At 49.2% G+C, this 23,103-nt stretch overlaps 1 protein-coding gene across 2 annotated transcripts in view; it reads left to right on the top strand.

Annotated features, from left to right (window-relative positions):
* The first annotated feature begins 16,321 nt into the window (after positions 1 to 16,321).
* Positions 16,322 to 23,103, top strand: part of si:dkeyp-97b10.3 (caspase recruitment domain-containing protein 8) — a 136,279-nt gene continuing 129,497 nt past the window's right edge. For both annotated transcript variants that reach the window (XM_038816246.1, XM_038816245.1), the window contains exon 1: positions 16,322 to 16,497. In XM_038816246.1, coding sequence (XP_038672174.1) covers positions 16,460 to 16,497 — 38 coding nt within the window. In that variant the 5' untranslated portion in view covers positions 16,322 to 16,459. The remainder of the gene's footprint in view (positions 16,498 to 23,103) is intronic.

Genomic DNA, 23,103 nt, shown 5'->3' with positions numbered 1-23,103 from the left:
TGGACATTGCAGCGATGCTCCTCAATGTGGCCCAGTCACAGCATCCCATTGCTGAGAGCATCGGTGGCATTGCCCAAGGAAATGGCCAGTCCCAGAGGGAGGTGGCCCACTCCCTGCGCTCCATAGCTGCTAACTTTCCGACCCTTGCCGATATCAGAACGGGCATCCAGGATTGGCAGCACCAGGTGTCGGGGGGCCTCGGGGGTTCGCTCCGTTCGCACCCCCGTCCCATGGAGAAGCCTGTGGCCATTGGGCAGACCGAGGGAGGAGGAAGTGCTGGGGCCCGTGCCGGAGACTCCTGCAGGGGAGTTCCCAGAGCACTACAGCACTCGGACTCCCCCCCCCCCACCCCCGGACTCCTGTCCCTGGTGCATCTGGTGGATAGCGGGCAGAACAGGGTGTTACCACGCCAGCCGGGATGCCTGAGGAGCAGCCGGGCTCACCCAGGCCGGAGTGCCCCAGGAGACGAGCGCCAACGGGAACCCTAGTCGCAGGGCAGGAGTCTCAGCAGTCCGCCTCCGCTTCTGCTGTACCATCTGGGGAACCACAAAGATGTAGTGGTAGGGCCATGAATCTGTGATCCCCAACATTTTGAGGGGCAACACCACCCCCCCTCCCTCAGTTGCGGGACTGGTTGCTGGGTGACAAGGGGTACCCGATGCGGTAATGGCTGATGACACCTATGCGGAGGCCACAGACCGATGCAGAGAACCCGTACAATGATGCCCATTCAGCGACCAGGGGTGTTGTCTAGAGGTGATTTGGGGTCCTGAAGATGCGCTTCAGGTGCCTGGACCGCTCTGCAGTGGCCCTCCAGTGCGAGGCCAGGAGGGTCGCTGCATCCGCCACGATATTGCCCAGCACGGCCATTGTCCGTTACGGGATCCCGCAGACCCAGCACGCCAACCCCTACCTCCTCTCGCAGCCGCCTCAACCAACACGCCAGCTCCACGATTTTTGAAAGGTGGTTAGAACCACGCCGTCAGGAAATAGGCCCATCCAGGCCGCAGAATTGCTGAGGGCCCGGAGAATCGGTCGTCAAGGCAGATAATGAGATGCATACTGTACTTCTAGGCTGCGCGGCGGGCACCACGATTTCGTCGAGTTGGAGAATTCAAAATCAGCTCAAAACCGGCATCAAGGGGCGGCACGGTGGCACAGTGGTTAGCATTGCTGCCTACGGCACTGGGGACCCGGGTTCGAATCCCGGCCCTGGGTCACTGTCCGTGTGGAGTTTGCACATTCTTCCCGTGTCTGCGTGGGTTTCACCCCCACAACCCAAAGATGTGCAGGGTAGGTGGATTGACCACGTTAAATTGCCCCTTAATTGGAAAAAATGAATTGGATATTCTAAATTTAAAAAAAAAAACCGGCATCAAAACCAATTTTGGCGTCGGAGCTGAATCTCCATCCTTTCCCCGCGATGTCACAGCCCATGAATTTGGCAGGGTGGAAGCTGAGAGGACTCCTGGGCACAGTTTCAAAGACATTTAAGACAGAGATGAGGAGGAAGCTATTCTCTCAGTGGATTACGTCTCTGGAATTCACCACCTGTGTAACTGGTAATTCACACTGTACCTTACTGTTGTCCCTGTGGGCCCCATCTGTGAGCCACTGTGCGGCTCTGCCCACAGGGGGGAGATGAGGAGCATGTACAGGGCTCCGCCCTAGGCTCCGCCCCCTTTAGGGTGTATAAGTGCTGCGGTCCTGCGAGACCACCCTCAGTATCGTACAGTCGCAGGCAGGCTCAGTTGCAAGCCGATTAAATCCACAGTTTACTCCAACTCGTGTCTCAGAGTGAATTGATGGTTGCATCACCACCCTCGTGCACAATCGGGGCTGGGTCATTGAATATACTGAAGATAAGTTCGACAAATTTTTGATGTACAAAGGAATCAAGGATAATGGGAAAAAAGCAGGAAAGTGGTGTTAAGGCAACAGCCAGACCAGCCATGATGTTATTGAATGGCAGAGTGGCTCGAGGGACAAAATGGCCCACTTGTGCCCCGATTTCTGATGTTCCCAAATTGAACAATTGTTATTTTCAATTTGCGTTATGCTTCCTCATGATCTTATGGAAGGCCCAAATCACAAATGCAACAATCATCTCAAAGGCAAATCTCCCGAGTGCTAAGACTGATCGAGCAAAACTGGATTTGCTGTCATGGATGTGGTCGTAGGATGGAAGGCAGCATTTTGTAGTGGGGAATTTTAAGGTGCAGGAACTCTAAGAAAATGTGTTGGCCATATAATTTCTAATTCTACTACTATGTTGTTCTCTGATGTATTAATAATTTTAGTCCCCAAACGTAAGTAAAACTGTGCTTTTTTAAAAACTTTAGTGTACCCAATTATCTTTTCCAATTAAGGGGCAATTTAGCGTGGCCAATTCACCTAACCTGCACATCTTTGGGTTGTGGGGGCGAAACCCACCCAGATACGGGGAGAATGTGCAAACTCCACACGGACAGTGACCCAGGGCCGGGATTCGAACCTGGGACCTCAGCACCGTAGGCAGCAATGCTAACCACTGTGCCACCGTGCTGCCGAAAACTATGCTTTTTAAGTGAAAAATGTTAGTGCCAGTAGGCATTTCATTTTGAAACGGGTGCTATTTTGAATTATTAGTGTTTAGCATAGCTCGAAATTCATTATGTAACGGTTTAATTATTTAATTCAATTCCGTTAAAAAACATAGGGCTGGATTCTCCGCTGTCAGGATTCCCGTTGGGCCGGCAGCCCGGAGATTTCCCAACATCGTGGGGCTGCCCACAATGGGAGACCCCATTGGCTGGCTGGAGAGACGGAGAATCCCGGGGGCACGCCACAGTGCGGCGGGACAGAGAACCCCGCCCCACAATTATAGAAAACTCTACTGACTTCCGAATGGACGATGGCTTATGGAGGGATCACTGCTTTTCTTGATTTATATTTATGACCGAGACGTGGGTATGCAGGGCACAATTTCAAAATTTGGGAATGGTGCAAGGTTGGAAGTATTGTGAAATGTGAGGAGGATAGTAATATACTTCAAGAGGATATCAGCAGGCTGGTGGAATGGCAGACACGTGACAGGTGACATTTAATGCAGAGAAGTGAGAAGTGATACATTTTGGTCAGAAGAACAAGGAAAGGTGACATTAAATAAAGGGCACAATTCTCCAGCAAATGCAGGTGCAGAGGCACCTGGGTTCATATGTGCATAAATCATTGAAGGGGGCAGAACAGGTTGAGAAAGAAATTAATAAATTATGCTGCATTTTATACCTAGGGGCACAGACTACAAAAGTGAATAAGTTACAAATCTTCAGAAGACACTGGTTCAGTCTCAACACGAAGGGTATGAAGGTTTTAGAAAGGTTGCAGAAAATATTCACAAGAATGTTTCCGAGGTTGAGAGACTTCAGTTATGTGAATAGATTGACGAAGCAGGAACTGTGTTCCTTGGAGGAGAGAAGGTTGAGAGGAGATTTGTTCGACATCTTCAAAATCATGAGCATAAATGGGGAAAAACTGTCCCCATCGGCAGAAGGTCCAGAACTCGAAGGTGATTAACAAGGAGAACCAGAGGCGACATAAATAGAAAACCTCTTTCGGCAACAAGTGTTCTGGATCTGGAATGCATGACCTGAGCATATGGTGGAGACAGATGAAATGCAGCTGTAAAAAGGGACCTGGATAATTATCTGAAGAGAATTATTTTTGCTGGGATACAGGGAAAAAGTTGAGGAGTTAGGACTAACTGAATTGTTGTGGTAGAGAACTGAAACAAAGACAATGGGCTGGATTCTCCGATTCTGCTGCTATGTCCAGAGGAAGCGTCAGGTGTTAAGACCAAAACGCCGGGATCATCCCCGCACCGATGCTCCACCCAGTGGGGGGGGGGCTAGCAGCTGCGCCACGTAAAGTCCCTCCTGTAGATACGGATGGAGAATGGCCGGGTGCGTGGCACAGCGGCGACATGCAGCGGGCGCACCGTACAACATGGTGCCGGCCACGCATGGACCTGGCCTGCCAGAGAGTGCCCCCCTGTAACCCCCCCCTCGCCACCCCTGGACCACCCCCCACCATCCCCCAGCTCCGCCGAATCCCACCCTGCCAGCGGAAAGGCTCTCCCCCCACCCCCCCCGACTGCGGCGGCGCTGGACACAGTCCGCAGCCGCAACGCGAGGCCCCCGAAAACTGAGAGGACACGCGGGTGGCGCCATCGGGAAGTCGGCCCATTGGCGGCGGAGCATCGTGGGAGGGCCTTGGGTGATGTCCTGAGGCCATCCCAACAGTATGCGGCATACTCAGCGATTACACTATTTTTGAGTGGGCAGAATTGATGTGACCATCAATTCACTCGAGACACGATATGAAGTAAACTGTGGCTTTAATAGACTTACAACTAAGCCTGCTCCAGCCACCTCACCTGGGCCCCACACTGCCTCTCCAGCCACCACACCTGGGCCCCACACCGCTGCTCCAGCTGCCGCGCCCGGATCACACACTGCCATTCTGGTTGCATCACCAGGGCCATGCACCATTGCTCCAGCCACCTCACCTGAGCCCCACACTGCTGCTCTGGCTGCTTCACCTGGGCCCTGCACTGCTGCTCTGGCTGCTTCACCTGGGCCCTGCACTGCTGCTCTGGCTGCTTCACCTGGGCCCCGCACTGCTGCTCTGGCTGCTTCACCTGGGCCCCACACTGCTGCTCCAGCCACCACACCTGGGCCCTGCACTGCTGCTCTGGCTGCTTCACCTGGGCCCTGCACTGCTGCTCTGGCTGCTTCACCTGGGCCCTGTACTGCTGCTCTGGCTGCTTCACCTGGGCCCCACACTGCTGCTCCAGCCACCACACCTGGGCCCCACACTGCTGCTCTGGCTGCTTCACCTGGGCCTTGCACTGCTGCTCTGGCTGCTTCACCTGAGCCCCACACTGCTGCTCTGGCTGCTTCACCTGGGCCCTGCACTGCTGCTCTGGCTGCTTCACCTGGGCCCTGCACTGCTGCTCTGGCTGCTTCACCTGGGCCCTGAAATGCTGCTCTGGCTGCTTCACCTGGGCCCCAGACTACTCCTCCAGTCACCTCACCTGGGCCCCAGACTGCTGCTCCAGCCACCTCACCTGGGCCCCACACTGCTGCACCAGCCACCACACCTGGGCCCCAGACTGCTGCTCCAGCCACCTCACCTGGGCCCCACACTGCTGCACCAGCCACCACACCTGGGCCCCAGACTGCTGCTCCAGCCACCTCACCTGGGCCCCACACTGCTGCACCAGCTGCATCGCCTGGGCCCCGCACTGCTGTGCCAGTGACCTCACCTGGGCCCCACACTGTTGCTCCAGCCACCTCACCTGGGCCCCACACTGCTGCTCCAGCCACCTCACCTGGGCCCCACACTGCTGCACCAGCCACCACACCTGGGCCTCACACTGCTACTCCAGCCACCTCACCTGGGCCCCACACTGCTGCACCAGCCACCACACCTGGGCCTCACACTGCTACTCCAGCCACCTCACCTGGGCCCCACACTGCTGCACCAGCCACCACACCTGGGCCCCAGACTGCTGCTCCAGCCACCTCACCTGGGCCCCACACTGCTGCTCCAGCCACCACACCTGGGCCTCACACTGTTGCTCCAGCTGCATCGCCTGGGCCCCGCACTGCTGTGCCAGTGACCTCACCTGGGCCCCGCACCTCTGTGCCAGCCACCTCAACTGGACCCCACACCGCTGCTCTGGCTCCCTCGTGCTCTGCGACCTAAAACGTACCTTCAATGTTTACTTTCAAACTTTTTGCTGCTCGTCCAATCACAGGCTGGTTAGTGCGCCTATCAGCAACAAATGCAGGGAGGATCCAGCATGAGATTGGATTAAATATCGATCACTTGAATGCCCAGGTTTGGCAGACCACAATGAGTTTGCAAGTCTACCTGAAGTCAAAAGTGTGCTCCAGCGAGCCTCAGCAGCAGAACACACCTGAAAGGCAGACACTTCCCAAGGACATTCTGTATGGCAAGGTAGATGGAGCCAGAAGACCAGGAGAATTCACAAAACTCCACTTCAAGGTTGCTTGTAAGCGTGGCATGAAGGCACTTAACATTGATTTTCACATACATCAGACACTAGCCAACTACAAAGGGAAGTAGTGACATTTCCTGTGGACAGACATCCACCATCATGATCAGTGACTACTGCAAATTCACAGCAGGCTCCAACACCAAAAACAAAGTCAAAGGCGCCCTGGTGAGTTGCTGCAATGCACCCACACTGCTGTCATTGTGCATCGGTGATGCAGGGTGTGAACGTTATCGGTGGTGGATAGCTGCTTTGTCCTGGATGGTGTTGAACTTCTTGAGTGTTGTTGGAGCTGAACTGTGGATAGTGGAGAGTATTTTGTTGCACTCCTGACTTGTGCCTTTTAGATGGCAGACAGGCTTTGGGGAGTCCGGAGGTGGGTTGCTCTCTTCAGAATTTCAAGCCACTGATCTGCTCTTGTAGCCATGGTATTTGTACGGCTGGTCCAGTTAGTTTCTGGTCAATGGTAACCCCCAGGATGTTGATAGTGGGAAATCTGTTGTTGGTAATTCCATTGATTATCAATGGAAGGTCATTGGATTCTCTCTTGTTGGAGATGGGCAGGGCCAGGCACTTGTGTGGCTCCAATGTTATCTGCCACTTATCAACCCAAGTCTGAATATTATACAAGGTCTTGCTGCATATGGACCTGGGCTGCTTCAGTGTCTGAGGAGTCACAAATGGTGCTGAACATTGTGCAGTCAAGAAAGAACATCCCTACTTCTTACCTTATAATGGTGGCAAGGTCATTAGTGAAACAGCTGAAGATGGTTTGTGTTGTACCTTTAGACTAACAGTACAAAAGAAATAGATTGCTGAAGCGCTTGGGTTGAATGTAAGATCAACAGAGATGTATTCAACAGGTCTTCACAGTACGAGGTTTGGTACTAGTCTAGGCAAAATCCTACCAAGTAACTGATGATGTCATATATGTCATGTAGCTCTGTTCTTTAAAAAATTTTTTTTACAGTACCCAATTCATTTTCTCCAATTAAGGGGCAATTTAGCGTGGCCAAGCCACCTAGCCTGCTCATCTTTGGGACGTGGGGGTGAAACCCACGCAGACACAGGGAGAATGTGCAAACTCCACACGGACAGTGGCCCAGAGCCGGGATCGAACCTGGGACCTCGGCGCCGTGAGGCCGCAGTGCTAACTCACTGTGCCAACGTGCTGCCCATGTAGCTCTGTTCTTAAAGAGACATTGCACACAACTACAATCACCCACATCTCTCTCCCTTCTAAGGCTAACACAACAAACAATCAACTATTATTTTAACATAGTCTTTACATATGCACACACAAGTCAAATTATTATATTGTAAAAACACAGTCAATAAATCGATGATCAGGTGGGCATCTACTTCTCGCTGATTGTCTGCACACTTCTGAAACTTTGCAATTTTCGACCTTGGGTGTATTTTCAGGTTCTCCAGTAGATGTCTCCACCCTAGCAGGCGTTATGGTCTTTTTTTCTGAGAGAAGACTAATAGTAACAGGTACTTCTGATGTAATCTCTGCTTCTGTACACGAACGAGAAGTTACAGGCAGATGGAACGCAGAACATTACCTCTTGAGGTAGTTCTGCACTGGTGCAGAAACCCGTGTTGACAATAATTGATCCGCATGGCGTCTTCACATGAGTTTGTCTGTCGTTTGGACCATGTAGGAGATTGAACCAGCCTGAGCCAATATTGTTGCAGGGGCCAACCTCTCATTAGTGGTGTAGCTGTGCACTAACACTTGTTCTCCTTGCTGAAACAAGTGTCTCCTCGACTTGCTTACTCGTCTCAAAATCTGTGACTGTTGGCTTTGCTCTATTATGTCAGCTGTCTCCTCTGGCAAGAGTAAATCAGAGGTAGTCCTCAGTTTCCTTTTCATCAATAGCAAAGCTGGTAATCATATGTGTAAGTCATATGTATCGTATTTCGGTATGTTGCTAAAAACTTGTTCACACGGCAATGGAGTGAACCTTGGTCCTTCGAAGCTTTCAGTGCATGCTTCAAGGACTGGACAAAACTTTTGGCAAAATCATTCATGGGTGGGTGGTAAAGTGCTGATATAATATGTTGAACTCTACGCATCTTTACGCAGTCTTCAAACTCTTGGGCTATAAACTGTGGCCCATTGTCACTCACGATCTGTTCTGGTTTTCCGAATCTTGTGAAGACCTTGAGTTTCTCAATGGTTTGTTCCACAGTGTTTGACTTCATTAGGATCACCCCAGGTCACTTTGAGTGTGCATCTACAACAACCATGAATATGTGCCCTTCAAATGGACCAGCAAAGTCAATGTGGCCTTTTAGCCACTCTCATGGATGCAATGAGGACAACGGTGGTGCATTCCTTACCCATGCACATGACTGGCACAGTCCTGCTTTTCTCCTATTTGGGTATCAATTCCTGGCCACCAAAAGAAGTTGTTTCATTCAAATTATACCTGGATGTCCTTCATGTAATTGGGCCCAATACTCTTTGTTTCAAATTTTGAGGAATAATTATTCTCAACCCCAGAACAGACATGAATGAAAATGAAAATGAAAATCGCTTATTGTCACGAGCAGGCTTCAATGAAGTTACTGTGAAAAGCCCCTAGTCGCCACATTCCGGCGCCTGTCCGGGGAGGCTGGTACGGGAATCGAACCGTGCTGCTGGCCTGCTTGGTCTGCTTTAAAAGCCAGCGATTTAGCCGAGTGAGCTAAACCAGCCCCTAAACATCCGCCCTGTGCTGTTAATTCGAGTCTCCTGGAAATGTATGGTTTTAATTCAGTATGTTTTCCTGTTATCCTGCCCTTTAATAGCATTTCCAGTACCTTCCCCATCACAGGATCATTTCTGGTTTGTCTTCGGACTTGATCTGCAGTCAGTCACTGGAACATTCTCAATCTGTGAACAGTAAAAAATATTATCATGACTAGGTGTTATTTGACGAGCTGGTAAAGTTAAACATGATAATGCATCCACATTGTGATGAATGGTATCGGTATAACTGCTGTAACTGTACCTTGCCTTTAATACGATGGCCCCTTTAAGACCGGGCTTGGAACCTGATGAGACCATCAATTCACTTGACAAGTGGTTGGAAGTGAACAGTGGTTTTAATCGTCTTACAACAGAGCCTGCCTGTGACGGGATGAACTCGAGATGAACTGGCAGCAGGCTCACAGCACTGATCTTTATACTTCTGGCTGGGGGAGGAGCCAAGGGCAGAGCCATGGGCGGAGCCAAGGGTGGAGCCCAGTACAAACTCCTCATCTCCCCCTATGGGCAGGGCCACGTGATTACACACAATCCGGTACAGAGTACAGGCTCAATACATGTGGTACAATAGTGTGAATTACTGAAGTTTATAATTCACCACAGAACCCTGGGGGACTCCGCCTCTGGCTCCGCCCCCAGGAAACTGTATATAAGGTGATACTTACTGGGCAGCGTGCTGTAAGCACACTTCTCGGCAGCTGTCTGATTCTCTGGTAATTAAAGCCTTCGATACCAATCAGCTCTCCTGTGTCGTAATTGAGGGTATCTCACACATTGGATTGCTTTTTGGATTGGTAGGAATGTGCATATAGTATTAATGACCATCCTTGGCGTCTACTTGTTGCCAATGAAGGGATACCTTTGTGTGGCCCAAATATAGCTGTTAAGGGCCTGTGGTCCGTCAGCAACGTGAAGTGATGACCATACAGGTATTGGTGAAATTTCCGTACACCAAATACAATATTCAGTGCCTCCTTCTCCAACTGAGCATAGTTAGATTCTGCACTTGTTACTGTATGAGATGCAAAAACTATTGGTCTTTCTTCACACGGAGGTAGTAGATGTAACACCACTGCTCCAACACCGTACAGCAAAAAATCACAGGCAAGTTGTAACGGTAACTTTGGGTTGAAATGTACCAATACTTCTGACTTCTTCAGTGCTTCTTTTGCTGATTGATATGCTTTTCATATTCAGATGTCCATTGCCTTGCCTGTTTTGTGCACAAAGTATGTAAAGGTTTCAATAGGTTTGCCAGATTCTGAACAAATTTTCCATGGTAATTGAGTAACCCTCAGAGTGACCTTAGTTGAGTGACCGTACATTGGTCATCAATAATAGCTTCCATTCTTTAGGTGCTTTATGCAAACCTTTACTATCAATTACATGTTCAAGATATTGAACGGGCAGCATGGTAGCATGGTGGTTAGCATAAATACTTCACAGCTCCAGGGTCCCAGGTTCGATTCCCGGCTGGGTCACTGTCTATGTGGAGTCTGCACGTCCTCCCCGTGTGTGCGTGGGTTTCCTCCGGGTGCTCCGGTTTCCTCCCACAGTCCAAAGATGTGCGGGTTAGGTGGATTGGCCATGTTTAATTGCCCGTAGTGTCCTAAAAAAAAGTAAGGTTAAGGGGGGGGTTGTTGGGTTACGGGTATAGGGTGGATACGTGGGTTTGAGTAGGGTGATCATTGCTCGGCACAACATTGAGGGCCGAAGGGCCTGTTCTGTGCTGCACTATTCTATAATATTGTATAGATGTCTGGATGAAATCATATTTATCTTTCCTGACACAAAGCACATGCATTTCAGTGTAATTTCTAAGTGTTGTGCTGGTTATCAATATATCATCTAGGTAACACTGTACTCCCTGTATGCTACGAAGGATCTGGTCCATTGAGCGTTGAAATTAAGTTAGTGCTGACGTTATTCCAATAGGAAATCTCTTGCAGCGGAATAGGCCTTTGTGAGTGATGATGGTAGGCCGGTGTTGAGATTCAGCTGCCACATTCATTTGCAGGTAGGTCTGCGATAGGCCAATCTTGCTGAACGTCTATCCTGAAAAATGAAATGAAAATTGCTTATTGTCACGAGTAGGCTTCAATGAAGTTACTGTGAAAAGCCCCTAGTCGCCACATTCCGGCGCCTGTCCGGGGAGGCTGGTACGGGAATCGAACCGTGCTGCTGGCCTGCTTTAAAAGCCAGCGATTTAGCCGAGTGAGCTAAACCATCCTCCTGCTAGGCCTGCAAACAGATCTTCCATCAGTGGTAGCGGATATTGATCCACGCACAGAACTAGATTGAAAATCTCTGTCTTGAAATCTCCACAGATATGGTATGTACCATCCTGCTTCATGACTGCTATAACTGGGGTTGCCCAGTCACTAGTTCTAAGACTTCTGTTTGTACACGTTTCAGTCGTTCAGATTCTACCTTTGGACATATTGGATAGGATACTGCTCTAGCCTTGAGCATTTCGGCTGGCTATTTTCATTAATCTTCAAGGACATCTGTTCTCCTTTCATGGACCCCAGTGTGTCTTCAAAAACACTGCTGTATTTTTAAATTCCTTTCTGTAAACTCAACTTTGAATTAACTAAGCTGTTGACAGCGCTCCAGTTCAGTTTAATCCTTTCCAGCCAAGAGCAGCCAAAGAGAACTGGAAATCTTCATTGCACCACATGGAGTGGTAGCTCTGCGACTTATCCACCGGCCAATTTTGACTGTGATGTGACCTCTCAGTGGCACGATCTCTTCCATATAGGTCCTCAACACAGATCTGCTGGCTTCAAGGGCAGGTGATTAAGTTTCTATTCATAGACGGTCTCGGGAAATAGGGAGACAGCAGCTCCCGCATCGACCTCTATTTTAATGGGTTGTTCATTCAGTTTTGGCACTAGCCAGAAATTTGTGTAACTCACCCTGGACTGAGATCACGTTCAACTTCAATTTTTCATCAGAATGAATTGCATTAGTTTAATTGTTGTTCTTCTTCTTTTCCTCCTCATTGTGAATTTTCCCAGTTGAATTCATTTTGTTTCTTCCTTTGAATGATGTCGAAAGATATGCAAGTTAGGTGGATTGGCCATACTAAATTGCCCCTTAGTGTCCAAAAACGTTAGGTGGGGTTACGGGAGTAGGGCGGGAGATTGGGCGAGATAGGGTGCTCTTTTGGAGGGTCGGTGCAGACTCGATGGGCCAAAATGGTCTTCTTCTGCACTGTGGGGATTTTATTGTTCACGGAATGAGTTCTGCGTCTTCCTTTGAGCATTCTTCTCTGCAGATGTTATTTTACTCCAGCAAGCTCTTGTGTGGCCAGTTTTGCCATAATTTTTACATTGGCTGTTCTTGTTCTTCATCCATTCCTCATCGCCAGTTTTCCTTTTGTAAACTGTAACTTTAGACTAATAGTGCAAAACAGATTGTCACAGCTCATGGGTTTAATGCAAGATCAACAGAGGTTTATTGAACAGGTCTTCACTGTACAAGGTTTGGCACCAGACGAGGCAAAAGCCCACCAAGTAGCAGATGACTTCACGTATGTAACATGACTCCATTCTTAAAGAGACATTGCGCACAACTACCACATATATAACAGCTGGACATAGGACTCCTCTGAGAAACTCCTGCAATCATGTCCTGAGAGTGAGATGATTGATTTCCACCAACCACAATCATCTTTCTTTGTGCAAAATGTGGAAAGCTAAAAAATATATATCAAAAACTATTGTTCGAGTGAGAATTTAGAGGAGCCACTGAAATATTGGCCATGACTTTCCCTCTTCAGTCTGAGATGTTACCAGCCCTCTGTTACAGTGCAAACCTGAGGCTGCAAAACACCAGGAAAAATCGTTTTATTCCCGAATTGGACAATGTTGGCTTTATTTCCAGTTTCTGAGCATCAGTTAGTTCCTCGTCGTTTTCAAGTTACACCCTTGTTTTAGAATTTATAGGTTCAAGAATTTGGGATGGTGAGATGACAAGTTGATGCAGTGTTTTGGATATTTTCTAACAATAAAACATTTGGCACTAAAACCAGGAAGCTGGTTTTCAAAGAACCGGTTACAGTCTAGGATTCTTCCAAGATGTTTGGGACTTACTGTTCGGTCCCACTTTGTATTTTAGTAGGTCACCTGTGTATTGCAGTGTTTGGGGCGGCCACCGGAGACGATGACCTGTGCTCTGCGAAGCAACGATAGAAGCCTCTCTCTATTCAGGGCACCCCATCCTCATTTTGTGTGACGGGCGTTTACGATAACCCCCTCCTTTCAAAGCAAATAGCCATTTTGACTGCTCCCGTTTAACAAAAATGTAGGTAGATCATAAACATAATTGTGCTTTTAAGTATCACATTTAAATATATTGGGCGGGATTCTCCGATCGCGAGTCGGAGTGTTTGCGCCGTTGTGAACACTGTCGCATTTCACGACGGAACTAACGGGCCGCCGGAAGCATAGATTCAGGCCCCGAAAAGAGGCCAGCAGCGGGGCCGCGAGAAACGTGGTGGGCGTGGTGCCAGAGTGGCGCCGTCATTGCACGATGCCCAGATGATGCGGCGCAGCGTAATTTTATGTGCGCAATCCGCGCACAGGCCCCAACTGTGGTGCGTTTGTGTGGAATGGTGGTGCAAGTGCCTTGCTCAGCGATGCCCTCCGATTAGCTGGTGAAACATGCGGTGATCAACGCCTCGCGTGCTCGCTCACCATGCCGGTGGCGTCATGCAGCCTCTGGCCATATCCAGCCCCCATGTCGCATCTGTGCCCCCCCCCCCCCCCCTCCCCATCCCCATCCTCCTCATGTACAGATGCGTCGCCCTCATCGGGCTCCCCCTGTGCCTCCTCCTCCAAGACATCACCCCTCTGCTGGGCAATGTTGTGCAGGACACAGCAGACAATAACTATGCAGCCGAGACTCTCTGAATGGTACTGGAGGGCCCCTCCAGAGTGCTCCAGGCAAGAGGCTAAAGCACCTCTCGACAACACCCCTGGTTGCTGCATGGGCCTCATTGTAGCGGGTCTCCGCGTTGGTCTGTGGCCTCCATATAGGCGTCATCAGCCACGAGCGCAACGGGTAAACCCTGTCGCCCAGCAACCAGCCCCTCAGCCGGGTGGGAGGGTTGGGGGGTGTCCCTCGAACATGGCGGGGATGAAGGATTGCGCCAGTATAAAGGTATCATGCACACTGCCGGGGTACTGGGCGCACATGTGCATGATCTTCATGCGGTGGTCGCAGACCACCTGAATGTTCATGGAGTAGGTCCCCTTTCTGTTCATGAACACATCCCTGTTATCCAATGGTGGATGCATGGCGATGTGCACCCCATCAATCACCGCCTGGACCATTGGTATCCTGGCCACAGAGGTGAATCCTGCTGCCCGGGCATCCTGGTGTGTGCGGTCCTCTGGAAACCGGATGTACCGGTCGGCGATGGCATATAGGGTGTCGGTGACTGCTCGGATGCACCGATGCCTGGGAGATACCGGACAGGTCCCCGCTCGGCGCATGGAATGACCCCGTTGCGTAGAATTTGAGGGCAACCGTCACCTTGACGGCCACAGGCATAGGGTGTCCTCCCCTGTTCCACGTGGTGCCAGGTGTGCCATGAGGTGGTATATATGTGCGACGGTCTCCCTACTCATTCGGAGTCTCCTCCTGCATGCCCTGTCGAAGGACATGCAGTGACGGTACAGTCAAGACCTCATGGGGTGCCTCCGCTGTCTTGGCACCACCACCTGCTCCTCTTCCTCCCCCTGCACCCCATCAAAGTCGGTATCGTCGTCCTGTGCATCCCCAACGATCATCAAACCTCTCTGCCTCCTCCTGCACCTGTCGGACGGGCGGGCCTGCAGCCTGAGCGGGTGGCACAGGTCCCTCTGCAGCCAGTCCCTCTGCTGCAGCCGCCACTGCCGGAGGTGCTCTGAGCCGCCTGCGTCGACACTGCAGGGCAGCGGCTCCTGCCACGGCAGCAAATATCGCTGGCTGGTGCCCAAACATTCTGATCTGTTGGGGGGGGGTTGGGATACAACATGTTTAATAATGGTGTACTGACACATCGACAGCCAGGTGCCATGGGATACCAATGGTTGGCTGGTGTTGCTACACACATGCAGGCAACCTAACCTCTGCCCGCAGTATCCGTCCACCACCCAATTTTGCCCGTCCCTCCTCATTGCACCACTGTGAGCTGGCCATGCCCTCATGGGGGCTGGCATGCGTGTCGCCTTGACCCTTCCCAGAGACGGTCTTCGTCAGCTGGGTGTTGCAGCACCCCTGTGTGTGTGTGTGGGGGGGGGGGGGGTGCACCCAAGATCAAGGTGTGTGACCGCACGGGATGGTGGTGCCAGGGCCTCTGCCCATCAGCATGACCTCAATTTGCAGGTATGGCTTTGCCACCGTCCTGCCATGGCAGGCATGTCACTCCCACGGAAAACCTCCCCCAACCCCTCCCCGGAACATGACTGCACCCTCCCCCCCTCTCCTCCCCCTCCCCTCTACCTCCTCCCCTCCCCCTCTCTCCCCATCTCCTCCCCTGCTCCTCCTTCTCCCTTCCTACTCCCCTCCCTCCTCCTCCTCCCCGCTCCTTCTCCCCATCCTCCTTCTCCCCCCTCCTATCCCCCCCTCCCCGAGCATGGCAGCACCCTTCCCCAAAGCCCTTCCCCCCCACCCCCGCCAGCACCGGCCATGGGCGCCACAATGTGCTGCCTCTGATAACGTCAGCCGCTCACCTCCTCACTCCGCATCATCAGCCAGCACGACTGGCTGACAAATTTATTTTGCAAGGGTGAACCGTGACGGCGTGACCTGGGGTCATGCCATCGGGACTTCAGCCCATCCGGGCCGCTGAATAGCGGGAGGCCGGGAGAATCGCAAGGCTTAGCACCTCGGGCGATTCTCCGGGAGGCGCAGCGCCGACCTCGATGATGCCATTCTCGCCGGTTGGGGAAAATGGCGGAATGGCGTTGGACTGGTGTCGCGTGAAAATCTGGCGCAAACGCCGATTCTCCCAAATGGCGCGGCATGGGAGAATCCCGCCCATTCTTTGTGGAAAACTCTGTGGAAAAAGACTGATCCAGTTTCAAAATTCCCAGACGTTTCTTTCGGCAGAGTACACTGTTCCTCATCCCTCCGTTTAAAAAAAAAGTTCCGATGAAAGGTATTCGTTACCAAACTCCGTCTGGACAGATGCTGCCTGCCCTGCTAACTATTGACAACATTATCTGTCTTAAGGCAGTTTATGAAGGCAGTTTATGTATGTTTCCACCAGCTGGATCATGGTGACTGCACAGAATACGACTTACACGCAAGAATGACACATTTCTGTACCAGAGACACATCGCGCTCACAATTTTCATTCTCATAGAACAGTATTCCTTCTCCATTCCCTTATATTCACAATAAGGCACTGGCTGTGTTTATACTCTGCTTTCATGATCCTGCTTCCTGCCTATTGAATAGCTACGTTTCCTCTGTCCACCCCCCCCCCCCCCCCCCCCCCACACACACACACACACACACACTTTTCTCTCTCTCGCTCCCTCACTGCCGTTCCAATTACCCAAACTGGAAGAGGAGTTCGACTTGCTTCCCGCCAGACGCTTTTAAACATAAAAGCCCCTATATGCACACGCGTTAAATGGATAGAGATGGTTGCAAACTGCTCATTTGAAGAAATGCAAGCCAGGTCGGTGAGAAATTAGCTTTACAAAAAACTGGAGAAATTGCATGTACTTGTTTTACGTGTGTGTGTGCGCGCAATTTATTATCATAAAATGCAGTTGTTTATAATTACACCAGCAGTGAAATATTCCTACATTTTCATGTAATGTGGATACTTTGGGAAACCGCGGAGGTTTGTTTTCCTGTTTGTCTGGGTAAGCTGCTGCTGCTGGTGGTGGAAGCTATCCCATTGTTATTGTTTTGGAGATTCAGCGTGGTGTGCTGAACACTGTGTTTGGCGCCATGTTTGGGGAACAAAGACTTGTTATTAACGCTGTCTGTGGTGGTCTGGACGGGACAGGCAAACTCCACACTTTTGAAAGCTACTCTTGCCCGCGTCGCAACGAGAGCAGATGGCATTCCTCTTTTTTTCTTCTTCTCCTTTTGGAGAAAACACGCGGGAAACCTTTGTTGGGCGCATGGCTGGGAAGCTCACCTGAGGGAGGCAGGTGATGCGCTTCTGTTTGCAGCAAAAACAGGAGAAGCTGGCGCGCGCGCTGCAGAGCGGAGGGTGACTGACTGCAGCGTCTCACCTGTACCGGTGGGGAGCTAACTGGGGCCAGCTAGAATAGGGAAATGTAATTCGATCGCCTGGAATCCTACCAACATTTTAGAACTTGCCGCAACTGCAGCCACCAGCATTCCCTCTTAACCTGGGAAAACACATTTGTCGTGCACAAGTATTGAAGTGCAGTTTCTAAACGATCCCCTTCGCGATATGTTTGAGCTGTGACGGTGATGCTTATTTGAAAGGATGGCTCGGTGCCAATGGATCACCATAGAACTGATCAAATATAGCGTGCAGGTTCAAACCTGGCAGCTGGCGTACTTGCAATTAGATGCAGATGGTTGTTTGCCAACATTATCCACCACAGGTTTATTTCACAGACCTCTTCTCAAGGCAATCCCCGCATTGCAGACATGCTGGGCGGGATTCGCCCAGCCCTGCGCAGGGCCGGAGAATCCCCGCAAACAGGCCACGCGGCCCCGTCAGTACAGCTCCAGGGACCCAGGTTCAATTCCGGCCTTAGGTGACTGTGTGGAGTTTGCACTTTCTCCCTGTGGGTTTCCTCGGGGTCCTCTGGTTTCCTCCTACAGTCCAAACATGTGCAGGTTAGGTGGATTGGCCATGCTAAATTGCCCCTTTGTGTCCAAAAGGTTAGGTGGGGTTACTGGGCTACGGGGGTGGGGTGGAGGCGTGGGCTTAAGTAGGGTGCTCTTTCCAAGGGCCGGTGTAGGTTTGATGGGCCAAATGGCTTCTTTCTCCATTGTAAATTCTATGAAAAGGAGGATAGCTCGCCCCAAGTCCCAAGAAGAATAATCGTGAATTGGGGACAGGGACTTAATAAAATGAATGTAAGTAAAACTTCAATAATGAGTAAGTTAATGGAACTAAAGAGTGACAAATCCCCAGGATCTGATGGTTTCCATCTGAGGTTGTTAAGGAAGTAGTGGAGCACATTGCAGATGCCCTAACTGTAATCTTTCCGACTTTCCTAGATTCAGGAGTCATCCCTCTGAATTGGAAAATTGCTCGTGTGACTCCACTTTTTAACCAGGAATTACTGACCAGTTAGCCTAACATCTGTGGTGGGGAAATTGTTGGAGTCTAGAATCAAGGATAGGGTAACTGTGATTCCGCCACTTCCCTGGTCCCACAGTTGGTGATCATGCTTTCAGCTGTGCAGGTCCTGAGCTGTGGGGTTCCCTCCCTATACCTTGCTACTTCACCTTTAAAACGCTCCTTAAAACCTACCCCTTTGACCAATTATTTAGTCACCTGTCTAATACCACCTTTTGTTTGGTTTCAATTTTGGGCTAATTATGCTCCTGTAAAGCACCTTGGAATGTCTTTCTACGCTAAAGGTGCTCTATATGCAAGTTGTTGATGATGACAGTGGACTCACAGCTCATGTCCATGACAGTTGCATGAAATAACTTATTTTCTGAAAGCGGTTCATGGCTGTTGGTCCCTTTCTGGACTCTTGGCTGTATCAGATGAAGTTGCTCTCTCTGCTCATGGGAAGAATTCACCATGCCAGAATAAGTTGGCAAAGGATTCTGCTTTCAGCTCCTCACACAATGAAACTTGATATTAATGTCGTGCAGAACATCTGCTGCAAATGACATCACAGCATTTTACATACCAACATTTCTTATAGTGCTGTTTCATAACATAAATAAATAATTCCAGCTTCCATTAGCTGGATCACTGATCCTTTGTCTGATGGAAGGAATATTACTTCCACTGCATTTAGGTGTGCCCCACAATGATTTGGCAACACCACCATGAACACGTTGATTGAGACTACATGGCTACAAGACTGTGCCTGTGCCAGGTGATATGGGAACCAAAATGGGGAAGTAATTCCTTGATCTTCTGACCTAACTGCCTGTCACAGAAGGCTGCCCATGATAATATTGGTATATGCAAAGACTGCCCAGTGTAAAGAAAGAGTCTTGCTTTCACAATGAGATATCTGGCATCATGCAGTGTGGCACTAACACTCTGCTGTGTTGGCCAGACTACGGTCACAGACAACAGCTGAAAACAGCATCCTTAAGGTAGTGTGGGTTACCAGTAGCAGTAGAACTGCATTTTACCAGCATCGGTCACTAGATTGGCAGAGGGAAAATCAAAGGTTCCCACATGTACCTGCAAATTGATGAACCATAACAATTATCGGCAAGTAGATAATGATCACAGTGTGATCCTAGTAAATGCTATAACTGGCTGGGAAGAACCCAGAATTGAACGCTGGCTCAAAGGACCGTGGGCTGGATGCTCCGGTCTGCCAGCCTCCGTGCTTTCCGGTGCGGCCGCACCCGCTGGCTGCGGGATTCTCTGCTCCCTCAGCTGACCAATGGGGTTTCCCATTGTGACCACCTCACACTGTCGGGAAACCCGCGGGCATGGGTGCGCTGCCAGCGGACAGGAGAATCCTGCCGACGGAGAATTCCGCTGTAAAACTTTTACCTTTCTGTTTATAAAACATGGAGGAACAGAGTCACAGGACCATTAATTAGATTTAACAAAAAAAACGCATTTATTAAACATGAAAATTTGGATTATTATACGGTACCTCTTTATTTAATTTAACAAATACTCACAAATACATACCCATGGATTACAAAGTACATCTTAAACTACAATGGTCTCATTCACACATAAAGTCATTTTGAAGCACGCAAGATGACTGGTCAAATACTCACACTCCGTTCTGAACCCAAGTTGGTGTCTGTGGATTTCTCCTCTGAATTTCCTCCAGTTGATGATCACATGAGAGTGTCCAAACTCCACTCCCAAAGACAGACTTTAAAATTGTCTCTCATAATAATGCTTTGCCTTAGCAGTTTGCATTCAAAAATCCAGTGCAGATTTTACAAATTACATTTTTAAACAACGCTCCTGCTCCATTTTTGACAACAAATTCACACCCTTTTAGGTTTCCTTTGTTTTAACTGCTTTTACACAAACTACAGATCCAGCCACCAATTTGCATAGTTATTTCAACTCACAAACCTGCACACTGGGCTAAATTTCCGTCTTTGAAAGCAGACGAAGGCAGGCCAGCAGCACAGCTCGATTCCCGTAACAGCCTCCCCGGACAGGTGCCGGAATGTGGCGACTAGGGGCTTTTCACAGTAACTTCATTGAAGCCTACTCGTGACAATAAGCAATTTTCATTTCAAACCTGAAAATCACTTTCTGACCTCTCATGATAAAATGCCTTTTCTACTCTCCTTGACTTTACCGAACAGTTCCTTGTTGTGGTACCTTTAATCTTAGACATCTTGGAAACTTCTCTTCACTTATTCTCTTCATCATCACTCTATGGTATGGCTTTTCTTCCAGCAAAGCTGAGAGAGATGTTCTCCCTCTAGCCCTTGTAAACCCACTGCACCAAGGGGTGGGCAATAAATGGACCCATGCTAGTGTCCTCCACATCCCAGATACTTTAGTCAAAAGATACAGCCACTTCTCAACAGGGATCTGTCGGCCATCCCTTTTTTGTTTCTGTGGATTGCAGGAAGAGTAATAACATCAAATTTAAGAGATTTTTAGAATTCTCAATCACCAGCAGATTTTTGCTCATGGTAGCACTAACTATGATCATAATTCACTTCATTATTTTCCATCTGAAATTACTTTGTTGCTGAAAACTATTTTCTGCTTTACTGAGTCCTGTAAAAAGGACACTTCATCAGCATCAAGAATTGATGTAATGAGATTAAAGGACTAATTTGTACTCTGTTCACATGTCAAGCATGGTGGTGGGTAGGCTGCGGGGGGAGGGGGGGGGGGGGGCGAGAGGCAGTTAAAATTGCCTGTGGAACCCACCCACTGTGATCCTGTTGTATTTCCATGGGTTGCAACTTTAACCTGTTCTTCGGAGCAGACGAGAAGGACAATTCACCAGAAACCTTGAAATATGCTGATTGGACTCTCAAGATGTCATTGTGGTCTGACCAATTTTAAATAGAGACCTGCAGATGATGCTGCCTTGGACTTCTCCCTACAAGCAGTTTACTTGAATTCCTGTCCAAACACTTACTTTTTAAAAATATAAATTTAGATAACCCAATTATTATTTTCCAATTAAGGGGCAATTTAGCATGGCCAATCCACCTACTCTGCACATTTTTGGGTTGTGGGGGCGAAACCCACGCAGACACGGGGAGAATGTGCAAACTCCACACGGACAGTGACCCAGAGCCGGGACCGAACCTGGGACCTCAGCGGTGTGAGGCAGCTGTGCTAACCACTAGGCCACCGTGCTGCCTTTCAACCACTTACTTAATTGCAGAGGATTTTTCCTTTGGAGCCTGAAGATCTCCGGTGCCTGACATAAGGGGCCTCACGGTAGCATGGTGGTTAGCATCAATGCTTCACAGCTCCAGGGTCCCAGGTTTGATTCCCGGCTGGGTCACTGTCTGTGTGGAGTCTGCACGTCCTCCCCGTGTGTGCGTGGGTTTCCTCCGGGTGCTCTGGTTTCCTCCCACAGTCCAAAGATGTGCGGGTTAGGTGGATTGGCCATGCTAAATTGCCCGTAGTGTAAGGTTAATGGGGGGGTTGTTGGGTTACGGGTATACGGGTTACGTGGGTTTAAGTAGGGTGATCATTGCTCGGCACAACATCGAGGGTCGAAGGGCCTGTTCTGTGCTGTACTGTTCTATGTTCTATGTTCTATATCCCTTTCACCAAGCTGCCATTTCCTGCCAGTTTCAGAAGTTTGGGTGAGGTGAATTTTGGATTGCTCTGACAAAGAGTTGGCACGTGAATGGTGGACCAAATAGTCCCCTCATCATGCTGTAAATGTTCTATAAACATTAGCTGCTGAGGAAAATTGGAAGTATTTTCCACCATCACTACTGTAATCTAAGTTGACTGCTTCAGTTTCCTGATTTACATGGCTCTATACCCAGCTTTCTCACAGTTTATCATTTAGAGGAAGGGATGCAAACTGTCTCCAGTGGAAAAGAATATATGATCAGACAAGAAGTTGAGACTCTTCCAATAATGTACCCATTGGCTTGTAGGAATAAAGTTGTAGCTGAGCACTTATTGAAAATTTTCTGCTGCATAAAAGCACTAAATTGAAGGATTTCTGTTTGTGTGTATGCAGTGCTCCCAACAAAATATGTCCCTCAACTCTTTAAAGTACAGTTCAGGTTAATGAAAAATGGCTGCCACCAAAAGCTAGAATTTCAACAATTAGCCCTTGTGTCTTGAACAATGGTTGATTGAAGATTGTCGTTATTGTGAAAAGCCTCTTCTCAGTTCAATAAAAGACAAATGTTGACTTCAAAGTTACATTTTGCACTTGGGTGATTCATGTTTTATGTGACCATGGCCTGGATTGGAAAATGACTGAACCTATTTCATGCAGAATTGTGTTTTTCGAATACATTTCATATGAATGCTTTTGCTATTGAGGATCTTCTACATATTTGCTTCATGAATGGTGAAAGTGCCGGAAATGGAGTGCCACAGCATTGGTTTTCAATGCTTAGAGATGCCTTTGTAAGTTTGCATTTCAGGAATTTGACAGGAATTGGCTTATGAGCTTATCCTTTTGTGGCTGTTTTCATGAGTTGAATCGACTCTGTGTTACTGGAACAACTAAGGATCTTGGTCATGTGAGCAATTTTGAGCAGAAGGTGCAGCAGTAACTTGACTTTGAAGTGGGGGCAGCATCATTTTGACAGTGGTTAAACCTCAGGTGGAATCAATAGCCTTTCCCACTGAGCAAATAGCAACAAATCAATCTCTTTCACAAGTTAGGCACAAATGAGGAAGGAGATTATCTTCAGATGTACGAACAATTGGAGTGATGCTTTGATCTCTCTCTTCCAGTGGGGCAACTACACTCATTGCCGGGCTATGAGATAAAGGGCGCAATTATCCAGCCTCATTGCGCTCTTGCACAAGCGAAACAAGGCCGGTGAATAGCGGGAGAGGCCAAAAACGAGATCCACGCCGGGTGCCACATAGTTTGTGATACAACTGGCCCGCCGGGATCTCGCTGTGGTGTGACGAGAAACCAATTATCATCACAAGCCCAATTTC

Source organism: Scyliorhinus canicula, chromosome 13 (genome assembly GCF_902713615.1).
Source record: "Scyliorhinus canicula chromosome 13, sScyCan1.1, whole genome shotgun sequence".
NCBI classification, from domain to species: Eukaryota; Metazoa; Chordata; class Chondrichthyes; order Carcharhiniformes; family Scyliorhinidae; genus Scyliorhinus; species Scyliorhinus canicula.
The sequence above is the reverse complement of the archived record's forward strand: the minus strand, read 5'-3'. Positions and strand labels throughout refer to the sequence as shown.